Below are 14,575 nucleotides of genomic sequence, written 5' to 3'. Positions count from 1 at the left end.
GATACAGACACCAGACTGCGTGTTACCTACCTTGCACTAAATACAGCTTCTGAATCAGAAGCTAATCTGGGCCAGCCATATCAACTACAAGAGCAGGGCAAAGGCTGCGTACTCTGTGATGGGTGGCTCACCTCCTGACCCTCTCGAAGCTTGTCCGCCATCTGCAAGGAGTGTGATGGAATGCTCTCCACTCTCCTTGGATGGACTCAGCTGCAATAACACTGAAGAAGCTCGACGCCATCCAGGACAGAGTAGTTCACTTGCTACTGCAATGCATGTCCATCACTGGCACATTTGTGGCTGTAGTGTGTATGGTGTACAGGATGCGCTGCAGCACCTTGGCAAGGTTACTCTGACAGCACCACCCTCCCCTGCGTCCTCCACCGCTGAGCAGGACAGGAGCAGCAATGTTGTAGAAACACCATCCCCTCCAAGCCTCACACCACCTTGGCCTGGACATGCATCGCGGTTCCTTCAATGTCGCCGTGTCAATATCCTGGAATTCCCGACCTAAAGCCATCATGCGAAGGACCAACATCAAACGGGCTGCAGCGGTTCAAAGAGAAGGCTCATCACCAGCTTCTCAGGGCACCTAGGGATGGGCGGTAAATGCTGGGCCTTGCCAGTGTCGCCCACATCCCAGGGACAAAAATTGGCAAAAAAAAGAAGCTGATGATCCTGGAGCTGAACCTTCTTCACAGGACGCCAGTTAAAATCCTGATATTGTTCTTCTTCACATTCCAGGTAAACTGCCAGCTAAGCGTTGGCAACAAGAGTCTCGCAAGGAAAAGGATGTCAGGATATGGCCCCTACTTTGCTGATGATGAAGAATCATCGGAAGATAAAGTGAGTACAAATTAGAAAGACAGAGGGGGGCATTTTCACTGGCTCCGCCGGGCAGAAGCAGGGTGGTACTAGCCCGAAAATCAGGGGGATAAACTTACCGCCTCGTTTCTACTCCCGGTTCGGCCGACACCATCCCGAATGGGGCCTACCACTTGGTGGGGGATTGCGGGGGGGGGCGCAGGACACCCACCTGTTACAGGTGGTAGACCCTTTTAAATATGCAAATCGGGATCCTATGATCTACATAATACCCCGACTACCATTTTGGGAGACACCATTCACACTCCGCCCAGTTTTACCTGGAGGTACAGCCAAGCAGGAACAAAGCAATAAGCTTAAATTGATTTTCAAAGGGTCAGGAGGGGCAGGAGTGCTCCTTGGGGTTCCACGAGAATAACAAAGGCCGGTGTTGCTCGGGCTCCCCTCCGCACACACGCACACACTCTGCGATCGGCCCCACCCAGCCCCATCTTGCTGACGTCTGGGCCTCCCCAAATTGTGCCTGCCCACAGCCGGCGAGCTGCAGCGGGAAGCCCTTTTGGTGCTCGCAGCTTCCCACCAGCGTGGTAACGTGGCCCAGCCCTCAAGATGGACCAGTCCTCCCGCTGGCACTATCAGGTGGTCAGTCAGCCAGCCGCTCCACTGGTCGCTCGACCAATAGTTAAAATCTTCCCCGGAATGTTGCTGAATGATATACTTCATAATAAAGAACGGAGCCGTTCCAGGATGATGTTATTAAATTAGAATTTGGTAAATTGCCTGAATCCAATCACAGCAACATGCATTTATATAGCGCCTTTAACGTAGTAAAACGTCCCAAGGTGCTTCACGGGAGTGTTACCAAACAAAATTTGACACGGAGCCACATAAGGAGATATTAGGACAGGTGACCAAAAGCTTGGTCAAAGAGGTAGGTTTTAAGGAGCGTCTTGAAGGAGGAGAGAGAGGTAGAGAGGCGGAGAGATTTAGGGAGGGAATTCCAATTCTTGCCTCTTGCGCCTCCCCATTGGCGGCCGTGCACGGGGAGGCGTGGGGCGGGGGAATGGGAGGAGCGCAGAGATCGCGGAGGGTTGAACTAGAACTAGAAGCTGATTTTTGGTGCAGCTTAACTAACTTTTCGCCAAGGGCAATAGCCTCCACCAATGTGTTGTTTGAGGGCCACTCCCTGGAATGATGCTACGCGTTGTAACAGAGTGCTGGGACCTGGGTCCGCCCCTGGGATGTGCTACTCAGTGAGCTCCTGACTTAATTGTGCCGACTATCGATCGATGCCAAGTAGAGACCAGGCAATTCTTCAACAGAATAGAAAAACGTACGACCAATAAGTTCTATTTTAATACTGCTCTTTCACGTGATGTTTGGTGGCTGGAATAACCCTGGTCTCCCAGTGGCATTCCTTCGCCTTCTTTTGCTCGACAGGAAAAAAAGGATACGGAGCAGCATTAAACCTGACGTAAAAGCAGAAAATGCTGGAAAACACAGTTGAGAACAGTCAACGACCTGAAACATTAACTCTTGTTTCCCGCTCCACAGATACTGCCTGAACGGCTGAGTGTTTTTCAGCATTTTCTGTTTTTATTTTGCATTTCCAGCATCCGCAGGATTTGGCTGTAGCACTAAGTCTCAGTTTGGTCACTATCCCACAGCTGGGCAGGCTAGGAATGGAGGCCGAGAGGCCCATGGACCAGCTGGTCTGTTGGGAGCCAGAAATGAAATGGGGAGAGTAGGTTACCAATGAACCCTGGGCCACAGAATGGGTACCATTGTTATCATCCATGCTTTTTGCTGCTCATTACATGGTGAACGATTCTCTTTCACAGCACAAAGTGCCTTATTTAGCTTGGGAATATACCGCTAGTTACCGTTATTCCTACTGAATTTGATACTGCAGTTTATCCTGTTGGGAATATATTTGTTTCTTTCAGATTTCACAGTTAGGATCTGCAAACACCACTGGGAATGACCAAACAAAGACATCGGAAGCCTCTACAAAGGACGGATTTTCTGGACATCAAGATGACTCCAAATCCAATGGCACGTCAGCATTTTCATCCTCATATCACACAAATGAAGACAATACATCTTATGTCAGTACCACGTTCAGTGATCCAAATGACCACAGTTCTCAAAAACAAGCAGTAAGTAGTAAATCCAAAAGGCAGGGGACACAAAACGAATCCAAGTTTTGCACAGATTCATCCGAAGTTTCATGTGATGACCTCGTGATAGTTTTGGAAGAAAGTAAATTCTTAAAAGTTCTGGAAGACGTTGTGAAGGAATTGGTTGAAAAACTGGTGACTGAGAAAATATCAGGTAGAAGTTCTGTTGCCTCCCAAAAACAGATATCAGGCAATCAAAGTTCACGTTCCAAGCCAGGAAATAAAACAGTGGATATTAAAAGAAGTTTTGATAAAAAAGTTAAAGATTTAACCGAATCACAAAAGAATAATTTGGAAAAGCCTGGGGCAGGCCCAGATCTATCAAAGCGTGCGCAGCATGAACACACTGTGAGCGATGAAAAATTAACCCCACAGTCAAGCCAACAGAAAAGTTCAAAGACGCCTTCAGAATCAACACAAGGGAAAACAGTACAACCAAAGACTAAAGTGAACAAGAACAAGGCTTCCGGTGCCAAAGCAAATTCAGCGAGCTCGAGAGAACGTGCAGCTGAATCCAGTCCTATACACGACCTCAACGCATCAGACAACCAAACATGCTATTTCAAGAGCAAATCATCTGCGGCAAAGAAGGTAGGTTCATTTTCCAGCCGCTTGTGCTTAAAACAAATTGACCTCGTAGGCCTTGCTTTAAAATTCCGACAGCTCAAAGAAAGAGCATCTTACAGCAGCTCAAACTTCTGAGGTCATGTTGTAACAATTACGGCTGGCAGTGGTGGGGGATACAAGTGGAGTAGGTAATTCTGGCCCAGAGAAAGGTAAAATCAGCCAGCATTCCCACTCCCCATACCTATATTATGACCTTTGCCAGAGGGTTCACCGGTGTGCCGGCATCAGGTAAGAAGGGGATTGTGCTTTAGCTGTGATGTTACCCCCACAATTCCGATAATTTGCAACACTCATTGACTGGCGTCACACACACGGACATATGAAAGCTTGGAATGAGGAAAGCCCATTCCTTCCAGCAATCCCATTCCTTCCACTGATTACATAGGCCCAGAAATTACTCACGCCGGGACGCCGTTCCACAATGGCGTCCTCTCCGACCGCCGGCGAATCGATGCAGTAAGTTTGCGAATGCAGGAAATTGCGAACTTGCTCTCACTGGCTCGCTGGTGGTTCGACAGTTCCGAATTAAAGGGCCGCCTATGCTGAAATCATAGAAATCATTAAACATTCATAAACTTCCCCATCTGCCCAGCTGGAACAAAGATACTTACACCACCAAAAGGTACGCTGGAAAATACCAGCCCTACACTACTTTTTAAAAGTGCGGTGACTGTTAATGACCGTGAAACAACAAAAAAAAAATCAAATTTTAACAATGTGGAATGTCAAATTAATCTTATTTCAATATTTTTTGATCATTAAAAAAAAAATTTAAATTACAAATTAAAAATTTTTTTTTACTTTTAACTTCTGTAAGTTTCATTAAATTAAATCATTTGCTTGGCTTTTTATAAGATATGTTAAATTTTTTATTTACACTAAGATAGAGAAGTTCACTTTAAATGAATGAGTTTTACTTGCCTGCTTGTGGGTGGGGGGGCTTCCATTCTCACAGCCATTTCCCAGGGCGCGTCGGCCAGAGGCTGGGCTGATGTCGCGATTTTTTTTTCAAATCTTCAAACTCACGCGAGTGTACGCCTCCGATCCGCGGTCAGTAAATTCGTACCTTTTACTCGTAGGAGCTGCTGCGGACGTTGCCGTACCGACGTGAGCAATTTACGGCCAATGCGGTTTGTTGCATTATGGACTCAACCCAACTGAGTTAATTCCCTGAGGGAAGATCCTGCTGATACACCTTTTAAGGTTTTAAAGTTTGTAAAGAGGGGACAAGAAAGGCAGCTCTTTAGTAGCATTAAAAGATTCACTGGCATTTAGATGGTGGTTACCAGAGCACTGTTACTGTGTTTAAATATGCAAGCGTAATGCTCTGCTTTCTTCTGAACTGTTGTAAACAATTTTGCAACACCAAGTTATAGTCCAGCAATTTTATTTTAAATTCACAAGCTTTCGGAGGCTTCCTCCTTCGTCAGGTGAACGATGTTCACCTGACGAAGGAGGAAGCCTCCGAAAGCTTGTGAATTTAAAATAAAATTGCTGGACTACAACTTGGTGTTGTAAAATTGTTTACACATCATTCTTCTGAACTGATAGCAGTAGGAAGACTCGATATCGTCAGGTTTGCATTGCTTTGAAACTGATACAAAAACCAGTATAAAAAAGTCACATAGAAAGGAAAAGTCAGCTTCACTATAATTCAATTCATCATGGATTATTCTTTCAGATGTAAACATGCAGCGGCCGCAATTTAATGTCATTCTGAAGCATTTGACGATGTAGCGTAAAAAAAGATCAGGTTCTCATTCTGTTTACACGCATATAAAATTTGTTGGATTTGTTTACCTTGACAGCTGTGACTCAACTTACTGTGGAGATAATTAGAACTATAGATCCCAGCAGAGTGCCAGCATGTGATTCTAGTCATATCCAATGGCTGGTTGCCAGTTCTAAAGGCAAACACATCCAACGCATTAATATATCTTAGAAATTCAGTGCAACAATGAGATGGGCATTAACATTTCAGGCACTGTGGGGGGTTTCTTCCTCACCAGTTTTTGTCCCCTCTCTTCCTGAAGAATGGGCTCCTCCTCACTGTGAGTTTTGGTACCTCACACAAGTGGCCATTATTCATGCACGAGCCTTGACAGAGAGGCTTTCTGATCGCAACAGAGGTCACAACCCAGCTCAGCACAGTTCTGGTCTCCATATTACAAAAAGGATAGGGAGGCACTGGAGAAGGGGCACAAAAGATTTACAAAGATGATAGTTATAACCTCTCAGTTTTGCTATCAGCAAAGACTGAACAGGTTGGGGTGACCTGAAAGAGGTCTTTAAAATTATGAAGGGGTCTGATAGGGTAGACGTAGAGAAAATATTTCCATTTGTGGGGGAATTCAAAACTAGGGGTCATAAATATAAGATAGTCACTAATAAATCTAATAAGGAATTCAAGAGAAACTTCTTTACCCAAAGAGTGGTTAGGATGTGGAACCACAAGGAGTAGTTGAGGCGAATAGCATAGATGCATTTAAGGGGAAGCTGGATAAGCACTTGAGGTAGAAAGAAACTTGTCAATAGGGTGAGATGAATTAAATAGAGTGGGAGGAGGCTCGTGTGGAGCATAAACATCGGCACAGACCAGTTGGGCCGAATGGCCTGTTTCTGTGCAGTAAATTCTATGTAACACACGTGCACTTTCCAGCAGGAGCCAGTGGATAAAGATCAGCATTCAGAAACTAGGCCGTTTGCTTCCCCTCTTCCTGACACTGAAGCTAACTGTGGTTTCCCCACCACTGCCCCAGCTGTGATCACCTAACTCAGCAGAGAGTGAGGATCAAAACCCATACATTCCGATAGCTCAGCTACTCACTGGAGAAACACACTAAACCATTGGAGGATCCTCCCATGGTATTAACATTTTAATTGTTACCCTTACACCCTTAAAAACTATTGAATAAACTTCAAAATCCAAAATATATGATCGTGATTGCTAAAGACACATTCCCCTCATTTAGAATAAATAGGTTCACTGGCTGATGTCATAAATTGGCGAGTGAATGGTTGCAATTCACCTTATAACAATATTATTAGAATCATTAATTGAGAAGAAACGGGGAGTTACATTTAAAAAAAGGGATTTGCCCAGATGGTGTAGTTTATCATAGCAATGGTTCCATCACTATCAAACACACAAGGGACGATTTTAACCTGAACCGGGCGGGCAGTTAAAATCGCCTGATGTACTTACCCAACAACATCCCTCTCCCTTTCCGCAGTCTTCCATTTAAACCTGCTCTTCTCAGCGGGCGGGAAGGACATCTTCCAGAAACTGGCGGGGTCCTTCTTTAAATATGCGGATTGGGACCCGGCTGCTATTTTAACCAGTGGGCCTGAGCGGAGAAACGGTTGTGGCTTTCCCGCCAGGTCGGCCTGGCGGGAAGAAGAGTGGCGACTGGAAGACGCCCAAACAGGTAAGTTTTTGAAAAAAACACTTTATTAGTGGGTCCAGGAGGAGCAGGAGTGTTCTTCCAGCTCTCCACGAGGAAAGCTTAGGCCTCCCCTGCCCCCGGGCTCCTTCCCAATAACAAAACTGTCCTGAAAGCCCTTTCCCGTGACTTACCTGGGTGCTGGGGATCATTCCTTCGGTCTCTGGCGGCCGCCCAACATCGGCTCCCATCCGCTGGCAGCTGCTGGTTTCGGGTGGACAATTGACCGGGGACATGCAGATGAGGCCCGGGAGTTAAAATCACCCGAGCCTCATGGGGTGGCAAGGTCAGGACGGTTTGCCACCCCCTCGCCCGTCCGATTCCCGCTCCGAGTTAAAATCGAGGCTTACAGTTTAAACTTTGTTGAAGTTCGGCATAAACAGAAGTGTTGCTGAAGCTAATAAACTAAAAGCACCATCTTGGAATCATGCTTTCAACCTCTTGCACATTCCCTCACATCCAACGCTCATTTACCTGTACAACGCACTTGCTAACTCATCTGTCATTGTACCTCATGCCGACTTGCCCTCAATTTAAAAGGTGCATGGGCCAAATTATTTTTAACATTAAACCTTTGTTTAAAAAAAGCTAATCTTAAGCAATGAAGGCACCTGCTTAACAAAGCAGTAAGAACAAATGAAAACAGGACAGCTCACTGTCAGACATTTTGCTGTAGCTTCACTTTCAACAGTTATTTGAAAATATAATGCTGGCTCCGAACAGACACTCAGCACACGACCACCTCACTGACTTAAGTCACTGTGGAGCTTGTAAAAGGAACAGCAGATTAGGTTCACAAGCACATAAATCATAGAGTTTCAGAAAAGGGAATCATAGTGACGCACAACAGTAGGGCCACACGCACAAAATACTTATTATGGGGAATAAATATTTGGTAGCAGAGAGTTTCTTGCTATTATTTTGTGTTCATCAGAGAGAAGGAATGGGACAAATGGGAGTTGAGATACAGCACTGGCCAATAATGGGTAGGATGTGGTAGGTCATTGTACGGGACACAGAGATGACTGTTTGTGCATTGGGGACCATAGTAGACTGGCAGTAGTGTGCGATCTCCCCTGTGGGCATATGGAAGGATCCTGACACGTAGAAATTGAGGACAGTGGTAACCTTCACTGTCAGGGCCATGCGTTTGGTGGAACATGGGTGGAGGTCTGCTCAGCACAGGCTCTCTACTGATGCACTCTTCCTCAGACAAATTGAGACATGGGGCATGATTTTAGCCCAGAGTCGGGAAGAGGGCGAAGTGGGGGGAGGGGGGATGGAATTCCTGATGGGAAACCCAGAAGTACGGGTTTCCCGGACGTCGTACGATTTTGACGTAAGGACGTCATTTTTTTTGGACGGTTTCCAGCCCGACAGGCCAGCTTGATTGACAGGCTGGTCTCAGTCGGACGAGAGAAGAGCAACGGAGAGGACGTGTTCAGGTAAGTGTTAGATATGGGGGGTGGGGGGGTCGGACATCATGGCGGTGGGGGGTGGGTCGGACATCGTGGGGGGATCGGACATCGTGGGGGGGTGGGTCGGACATTGCGGGGGGGTGGGGGGGGGGTCACTGCATCTAGGCTTGTTGGGCCTGGGGGAAGCACTCCTGCTCCTCCAGGCCCACAAGCTGTGCTATAAAGCCACTTACCTGCAGTTCTGGGTATTCTCGCCTCATCTCCTGTGGCTTGAAGGAGAAGGCCCAGGAATACTGGCCCTCAGGGGCTAAAATCAAAAAAGCTTTGAAAATGGAGGCCCTCAGCCTCTTTAAAAGCTTTTAATTGTCCGACCCGCCTCCTGTGAGCGGGTTGGCTGCCTGCCTCTCGTTACGCTCCTGTGAAAACCAGAAATGGGGGAGTTGGAGGCGGGTTTTAGATTTTTGCAATTGTTACCGCCCTCCCACCCCCAACCCACCCGTTTTTCTGGGCTAAAATCGTGATTATCTCTGGCCCTATATGCAGCTTGGAGGGTGGTTTATGTTGCTGTAAAGTGTGACTGTGCTGCACTCTACCCACCTCTCCTGCCCTCCTTCTCTTCTTCCTCCAGGAAACATAAATGCTGTAGAATTCTCATGGCGAGCCCCATGCTAGCATTTGAAATAAAAATGCAAAGAGACAGCTGCAAACTGCACAACAAATAGGCTCGAGCAATGTTTCAATTTTCAAAAAAAATGTAACTCCCTAAAATACACCTTCTAAAATAATATAGTTTTCCGCTTCAAAATTCAGGATTGTCAAAATGGAGAGGGCATCTTTAAGAGAGGTCTGCATTCCTTTCACATTTTTAGACGTTCTTAGATATGGGTTACCAACGGATTCTTGAGACCCCGAGTACAATCCCAGCATAAAATGTGTAAATAAGTGTGCTGAGGTGAGCAGGTGCTTGTACTATGCATTATCATATCCCAATTAGCCTGTTGCTGGGTTTTGGGATGAGCCCATCTATGCCTGACCTTAAGTGGTTGGGCAGCACAAAATGGCCAGTGAACAGGCAGTGCCAATTTCTGCCTATTCTTCCAGCTCCCAATGGTGACTCAATACCACCACCAATTAAATTTTACAAGTCTCATACAAATACAACTTAAGATTACCATAAGCCTGTAGCTTTAGCCTATCTTAGTGGTTGACTAATATTCGCAGAGCAGGCCAATTGGCTTTCCTTTGAGGTAGAAATGGCAAGTGCGGGGAGAGGAACTAAAAAATAAAAGAGTAAAACAGCCAAAAATATGAGGTACAATTTAACAAAAAAACAAAACCCCTTGTTTGAAGGTGAGGGTATTCTCAGCGCTTTTGGTGAGTGTTTAACTCAACTATATAGTAATATTTAGGAATTTTCAGATGGAAGAGCACTTGATCATACTTCTTGCGTACAGAATATGTCTTTCCGGGAAACAATTACAGAAATGTAAGGGACTGGAGAAAATCTGAAAGTGAAAATATAATCTTTGATGTGCAACATGGCATCTTTTACTACCCCTAGGTATTGCTTGCATACTTTGTAAATAATTAGGCATAACATCCAGTGAAAACATATCAGTACTGCATATTACTCTCTGATTTTCTCCACTCCTCTCCTTAAGGCACTGACGTGTGCTAGGCTGCCATTACCTTGTCAAAATGGCCATGGTGTGTGAGCCTAGACAGCGATTGATCCCGACATATCCTGACATCCACACAAATGCACTCTCCAGTGATGATTACTAGTTAGCAATCATAAGCTGGTGCTTGATGTATCCTCTCCCTGGCCAAGGTTGGCTGGCGCCAATTGCAGTGCCTCTGCTGCTGCCTTGATCATTTTCCTTTCCAAAAATGAAACGATAAAATTAAGACATGGAGGTAGCCACCTTATCAAAGTAGAACTGCTGACCATTTCTAAAACAAAATTTGAATATTTTCACCCCTGTAGTCGGCAGACTTACACGAGTAAGCTGAATGCAGGTCAGCGGATGGTGACGGTGTCAGCAAAGAATCTTGGCGGTTAAACGTTTTTGTGTCTGTTGCACCTTGCGTTCTGCTCCTAGTAAATAATATGGATAAGGCAATTATTCCCCTTGTGGCTTAGTGGGTGAATGCATTGTACGGTATAGCTCCACACCATACAGACCAGAAGGTTTAATCCCCAGACTATGCTGAGTTAGCATATCTCAGCCTAGGGGCATCGCAATTTGTTTCGGTGCTCCTAACCCTGTTCAGTAACCCCTGCTGGAAAGTGTACATTTGTGGATGTTGGGTTAGGACAGGATTGGGCCTACTTGTGACGCCTCTCTTAATTAAGTAGCCTCCTGATGCCCACTGCCTTGGCTTACACATGACGAACGGTTACTTGGGTGAGGTACCAAAGGCTATTCGGCCACAGGCACTGAAGTTCCTTGTGGGGCCTCTGGAGGAGTGGATCTTGGGCACATTGGAACTTCTGTCTGCATCTTGCCCATCTCCTTGATCTTATCTGGGATCAGGGTCATTTAAACCTTCTGGGTAGGCTCCTCCGCCATTTTCGGTGCAACTGGGACACCCATCTGAGCAGGACGGGGGAGGGATTTGATGAGGTACCTTGCTGGCTTCTGGGAGGCAGCCCCCCAAATTTTTTTAATGGTCAGTTTGTTTCTCCTGCTGGTTTCGGCAACGCGATCGATCGCTCTCTGACTGATGAAATTTAATTAAAAGGGTTAAATTATGAGGAAAGGTTGCATAGACTAGGCTTGTATTCCCTTGAGTATGGAAGATTAAGGGATGATCTAATTGATGTGTTTAAGAAGGAATTGATAGGTTAGATGGAGAGAAATTATTTCCCCAAGTGGAAGAGTCCAGAACAAGGGGGCATAACCTTAAAATTAGAGCTAGGCTTTTCAGGAATGATGTCAGGAAGCACTTCTTCACACAAAGGTCATGGAAATCTGGAACTCTCTCCCCCAAAAAGCTATTGAGGTTAGAGGTCAATTGAAAAATTCAAAAACTGAGATTGATAGATTTTTGTTAGGCAAGCGTATTAAAGATTACGGAAGCAAGGCGGGTAGATGGAGTTAAGATACAAATCAGCCGTGATCTGATTGAATGGCCATAAGACCATAAGAGATAGGAGCAGGAGTGGGCAATTCGGCCCCTCGAGCCTGCTCCGCCATTCAGTGAGATCATGGCTGATCTGATTTTTACCTCAACTCCACTTTCCCGCCTTTTCCCCGGAACAGGCTTGAGGGGCTGAATGGCCTACTCCTGTTCCTATGTTCCCATGATTGCATGGCCAAAACCGGCCGTTGAATTTTAACTCCCCACCCCCACCCCCCCAACCTCATCAAAGAGCCCTAATAATGCTGGTCCTGCCATCCCGGGTGTTGCTAAGGGAGCACATGAGGAATCAATGACGTATTTATGCACCTGGTCCCAAAAGTGCCGGGACTTCTGACGGAACCAAAAGGAGACAGAACCCTGGGGGATCTGTGGATCTGCCCCAAATTCCAGCTGTCAATGTGCCCAAACCCCTCCCCCAAACACACACAGGGCCCATGAATTTCAGGGCCACGTAATCCAACACTTTTAGGGGGAGGGTGGAAATGAATGAAGCCAGCTGTTCAAAGAACCATTTAATCCAATTTACATATTGCTACTGTTGTTATTACTGCCACTGACGAAGCCTCTTTCTGTGCACAGACCGCAAAGAAAGAAAGAGGAACGCAATATAGAGACAACACCTGCAAAACCATCTGCAAAACCTACATGCGTAGCAGCCCAGCGGATCTGAAGGAGCAGAATATGAAAATTGCTAATTCACTATTCTCTGCCACGTTTTCACTCTTTATGCATAAAATCAAAAAACAAGACGCGCTTGCTGATAAAATAGGAATTGCCCTTTGTGGCCCAAGACAGTGTTTTGAAGAGTGCAGTTTCCAGGACCAGATGCTAGCCGGACAATTTGAAAGCCCCGATTTCCCCAAGGCGGCCCACAAGGATGATTCAAATGCTGAAAACAAAGGCCAACTGAAGAATGACTACTCGAGCGCCACTAAATCTGGCGCTGTTTTGCCCAAACTGAATTCCCACAGAAGATCCCGGCCCGGTTCAAAAAAGAATATTCGTCGTGAGAGCGAACCATCTTCAATCTGTATTAAGCATTGTGCAGATGGCACGGCAAATGCCAGATCTACTCCCACTGTTCTGCCAAAATTATGATTTTGGTTGCATATTTAAACACCTAATACTGAATTCCTCTCTCTCTCCCTCGCTAGAAATAGACAGATTGTGCCACTGTGTAATTTGAAAATGTTTTATTGAGTTCATGGGAGAGGTATAGGGAGACACAGAGAGAGAGAGAGAGAGGAAGAAAGGAAAATTGTTCACGTATTTTATTATTTTGGTTAATAACAATAGTCTGCTCCTTTTATTTTGATAACTGTTATTTAACTTTTTGGCCTTAATAGTGCTGCCACTGTTACAGTATGAGCATCTTGAAAATACTCTTAAAACAGAACAGCACTGCAGAAGGAAAGGCAGCCAGCCAGCTGTGCTAACTCTGCCAGGTGTTACTGTGTTGGTAGCACACATTGGGAGAGACTGTGTTAAAAGACAAACCATTCCCAATTAGTCTTCAAAAAGACACCACTGGGATGTTGACTAATAATTAATTAGTGACTTGCTGCTTGAAAAATTCCCCGGTCTGATACCTGGGTGAAATGGTCAGACTCCTATTCCTTCAGTTGAACAGGTTTATTATTGAATCTGAGAAGATGTCAGTGCAGCACGTGTAGAGCAAGTAACTGATGTTATTCCAGCTGGAAATTTTAAAATGTCATTCCTCACGTCTTTTCTTCCCTTCCCTCAGGTCTGGTTCAATTTCTGTTGCACCTCAGATTCTGATCAGACTGGAGTACCCAAGTCAATTTTATATCTGCCAACAGCTTCTGTAAATCTACTATTAGAATTGTCAAATGAAAACTTCATTAAAAAGAAGCATCAGCTGCTGCTTCCCCTCCTTGCCTGCAGTCAATCCTTTTTATCCCCTGGCAAAGCTGTCTCTCATAAGTTCTGTGATTCCTTTTTTTCTACACTGGTGATGTAATTCCTAGCTCTTCCATCTTTTTGACTTGATTCTCACCTCCAGTTCTAACCTTAATAAAGAAACTTCCTGTTTTACCACTGAGACAGACATCGACTTATATGCGATATATAGTTCATTTGAAATTCCAGCAGGTCTTTGACAAGGTCCCACATGCAAGACTAATAAATAAACTAAAATCTATGGGAATGCAGGAAGAATGTGATGCGAATAAGAAACATTAAAAAAGAGGAAACAGGTGCGGTATCAGACTTGGGGGGAGATGCTGATTAGAGTATGAAAGAGATCAGTGCTTCCACTTCTGTTATTTCTTATCTACATAAATGAACAGGTTGCTGAAACCAGTTGTAAGCTTGCTCAATTTGCAGTCGACTCTAAAATACAGTAGTTAAGATTCTGCAAATGTATTTGGATCTGTTGTGTCTTTTGTATCTTTCTAAATTATTTTCTCTCTCATATCTCAGATTGTTCTTGTGAACAAGACTCCCCATGCCTTTAAAAGTGTCTAGCCTAACATTGAGATCTAGGCAAGCTTTCTGTAACCTGCCTGGGATAACCAAATACCAAAACCTGTCCCTTAATTATCTTTAGGTGTCAGTCTTATCCTGTACCTTCATAGGATCTCTCTCGTCATTGAGCATCATACCTTGAGACCTTGTTTTAACTTTAAAACCATTAAGCGAATTTTTTTAACAGAAAATGAACAAGCAAATAAATGTCAATCATACAATTGTTAGATACTTACAGTAGAAACTCTTCCACTTATCTCCTCATGTAGAAAAACAATAAAACGATTGCAATTATAAGAATGAAAGTGAATTTATTACTTCTGAGATGCAGTCACTGCTGTTAAGTATCCAAAGCAGCCAAGTTGTGCACAGCAAGGTTCCACAAACAGCAAATGAATGAACAATTGAATAATCTGTATTTTTAGTGGTGTTAGACGAGGGAAGA

General features: G+C 44.9%; 1 protein-coding gene across 1 annotated transcript; it reads left to right on the top strand.

Annotated features, from left to right (window-relative positions):
* Positions 1-609: 609 nt before the first annotated feature.
* On the top strand, positions 610-10,556 carry LOC137342325 (uncharacterized). The gene is made up of 6 exons (XM_068006263.1): positions 610-846; positions 2,772-3,596; positions 4,712-4,739; positions 6,866-7,060; positions 8,448-8,520; positions 10,325-10,556. The coding sequence occupies exons 1-6, from the start codon at positions 610-612 to the stop codon at positions 10,554-10,556; spliced, it is 1,590 nt and encodes a 529-aa protein (XP_067862364.1).
* Positions 10,557-14,575: the final 4,019 nt, after the last annotated feature.

Source organism: Heptranchias perlo, chromosome 25 (assembly GCF_035084215.1).
Source record: "Heptranchias perlo isolate sHepPer1 chromosome 25, sHepPer1.hap1, whole genome shotgun sequence".
NCBI lineage: Eukaryota > Metazoa > Chordata > Chondrichthyes > Hexanchiformes > Hexanchidae > Heptranchias > Heptranchias perlo.
This window is presented reverse-complemented; position numbering and strand designations above follow the sequence as displayed.

What these genes read in the sequence shown, in the direction of transcription:
- LOC137342325 (XM_068006263.1), top strand. Translation starts at nt 610, where the DNA reads ATGCTGGGCCTTGCCAGTGTCGCCCACATCCCAGGGACAAAAATTGGC. An exon ending in AATCATCTGCGGCAAAGAAG is followed by an intron (nt 3,597 to 4,711) that starts GTAGGTTCATTT and finishes TTTTACTCGTAG; the next exon opens with GAGCTGCTGCGGACGTTGCC. An exon ending in GCGGACGTTGCCGTACCGAC is followed by an intron (nt 4,740 to 6,865) that starts GTGAGCAATTTA and finishes CCCTTTCCGCAG; the next exon opens with TCTTCCATTTAAACCTGCTC.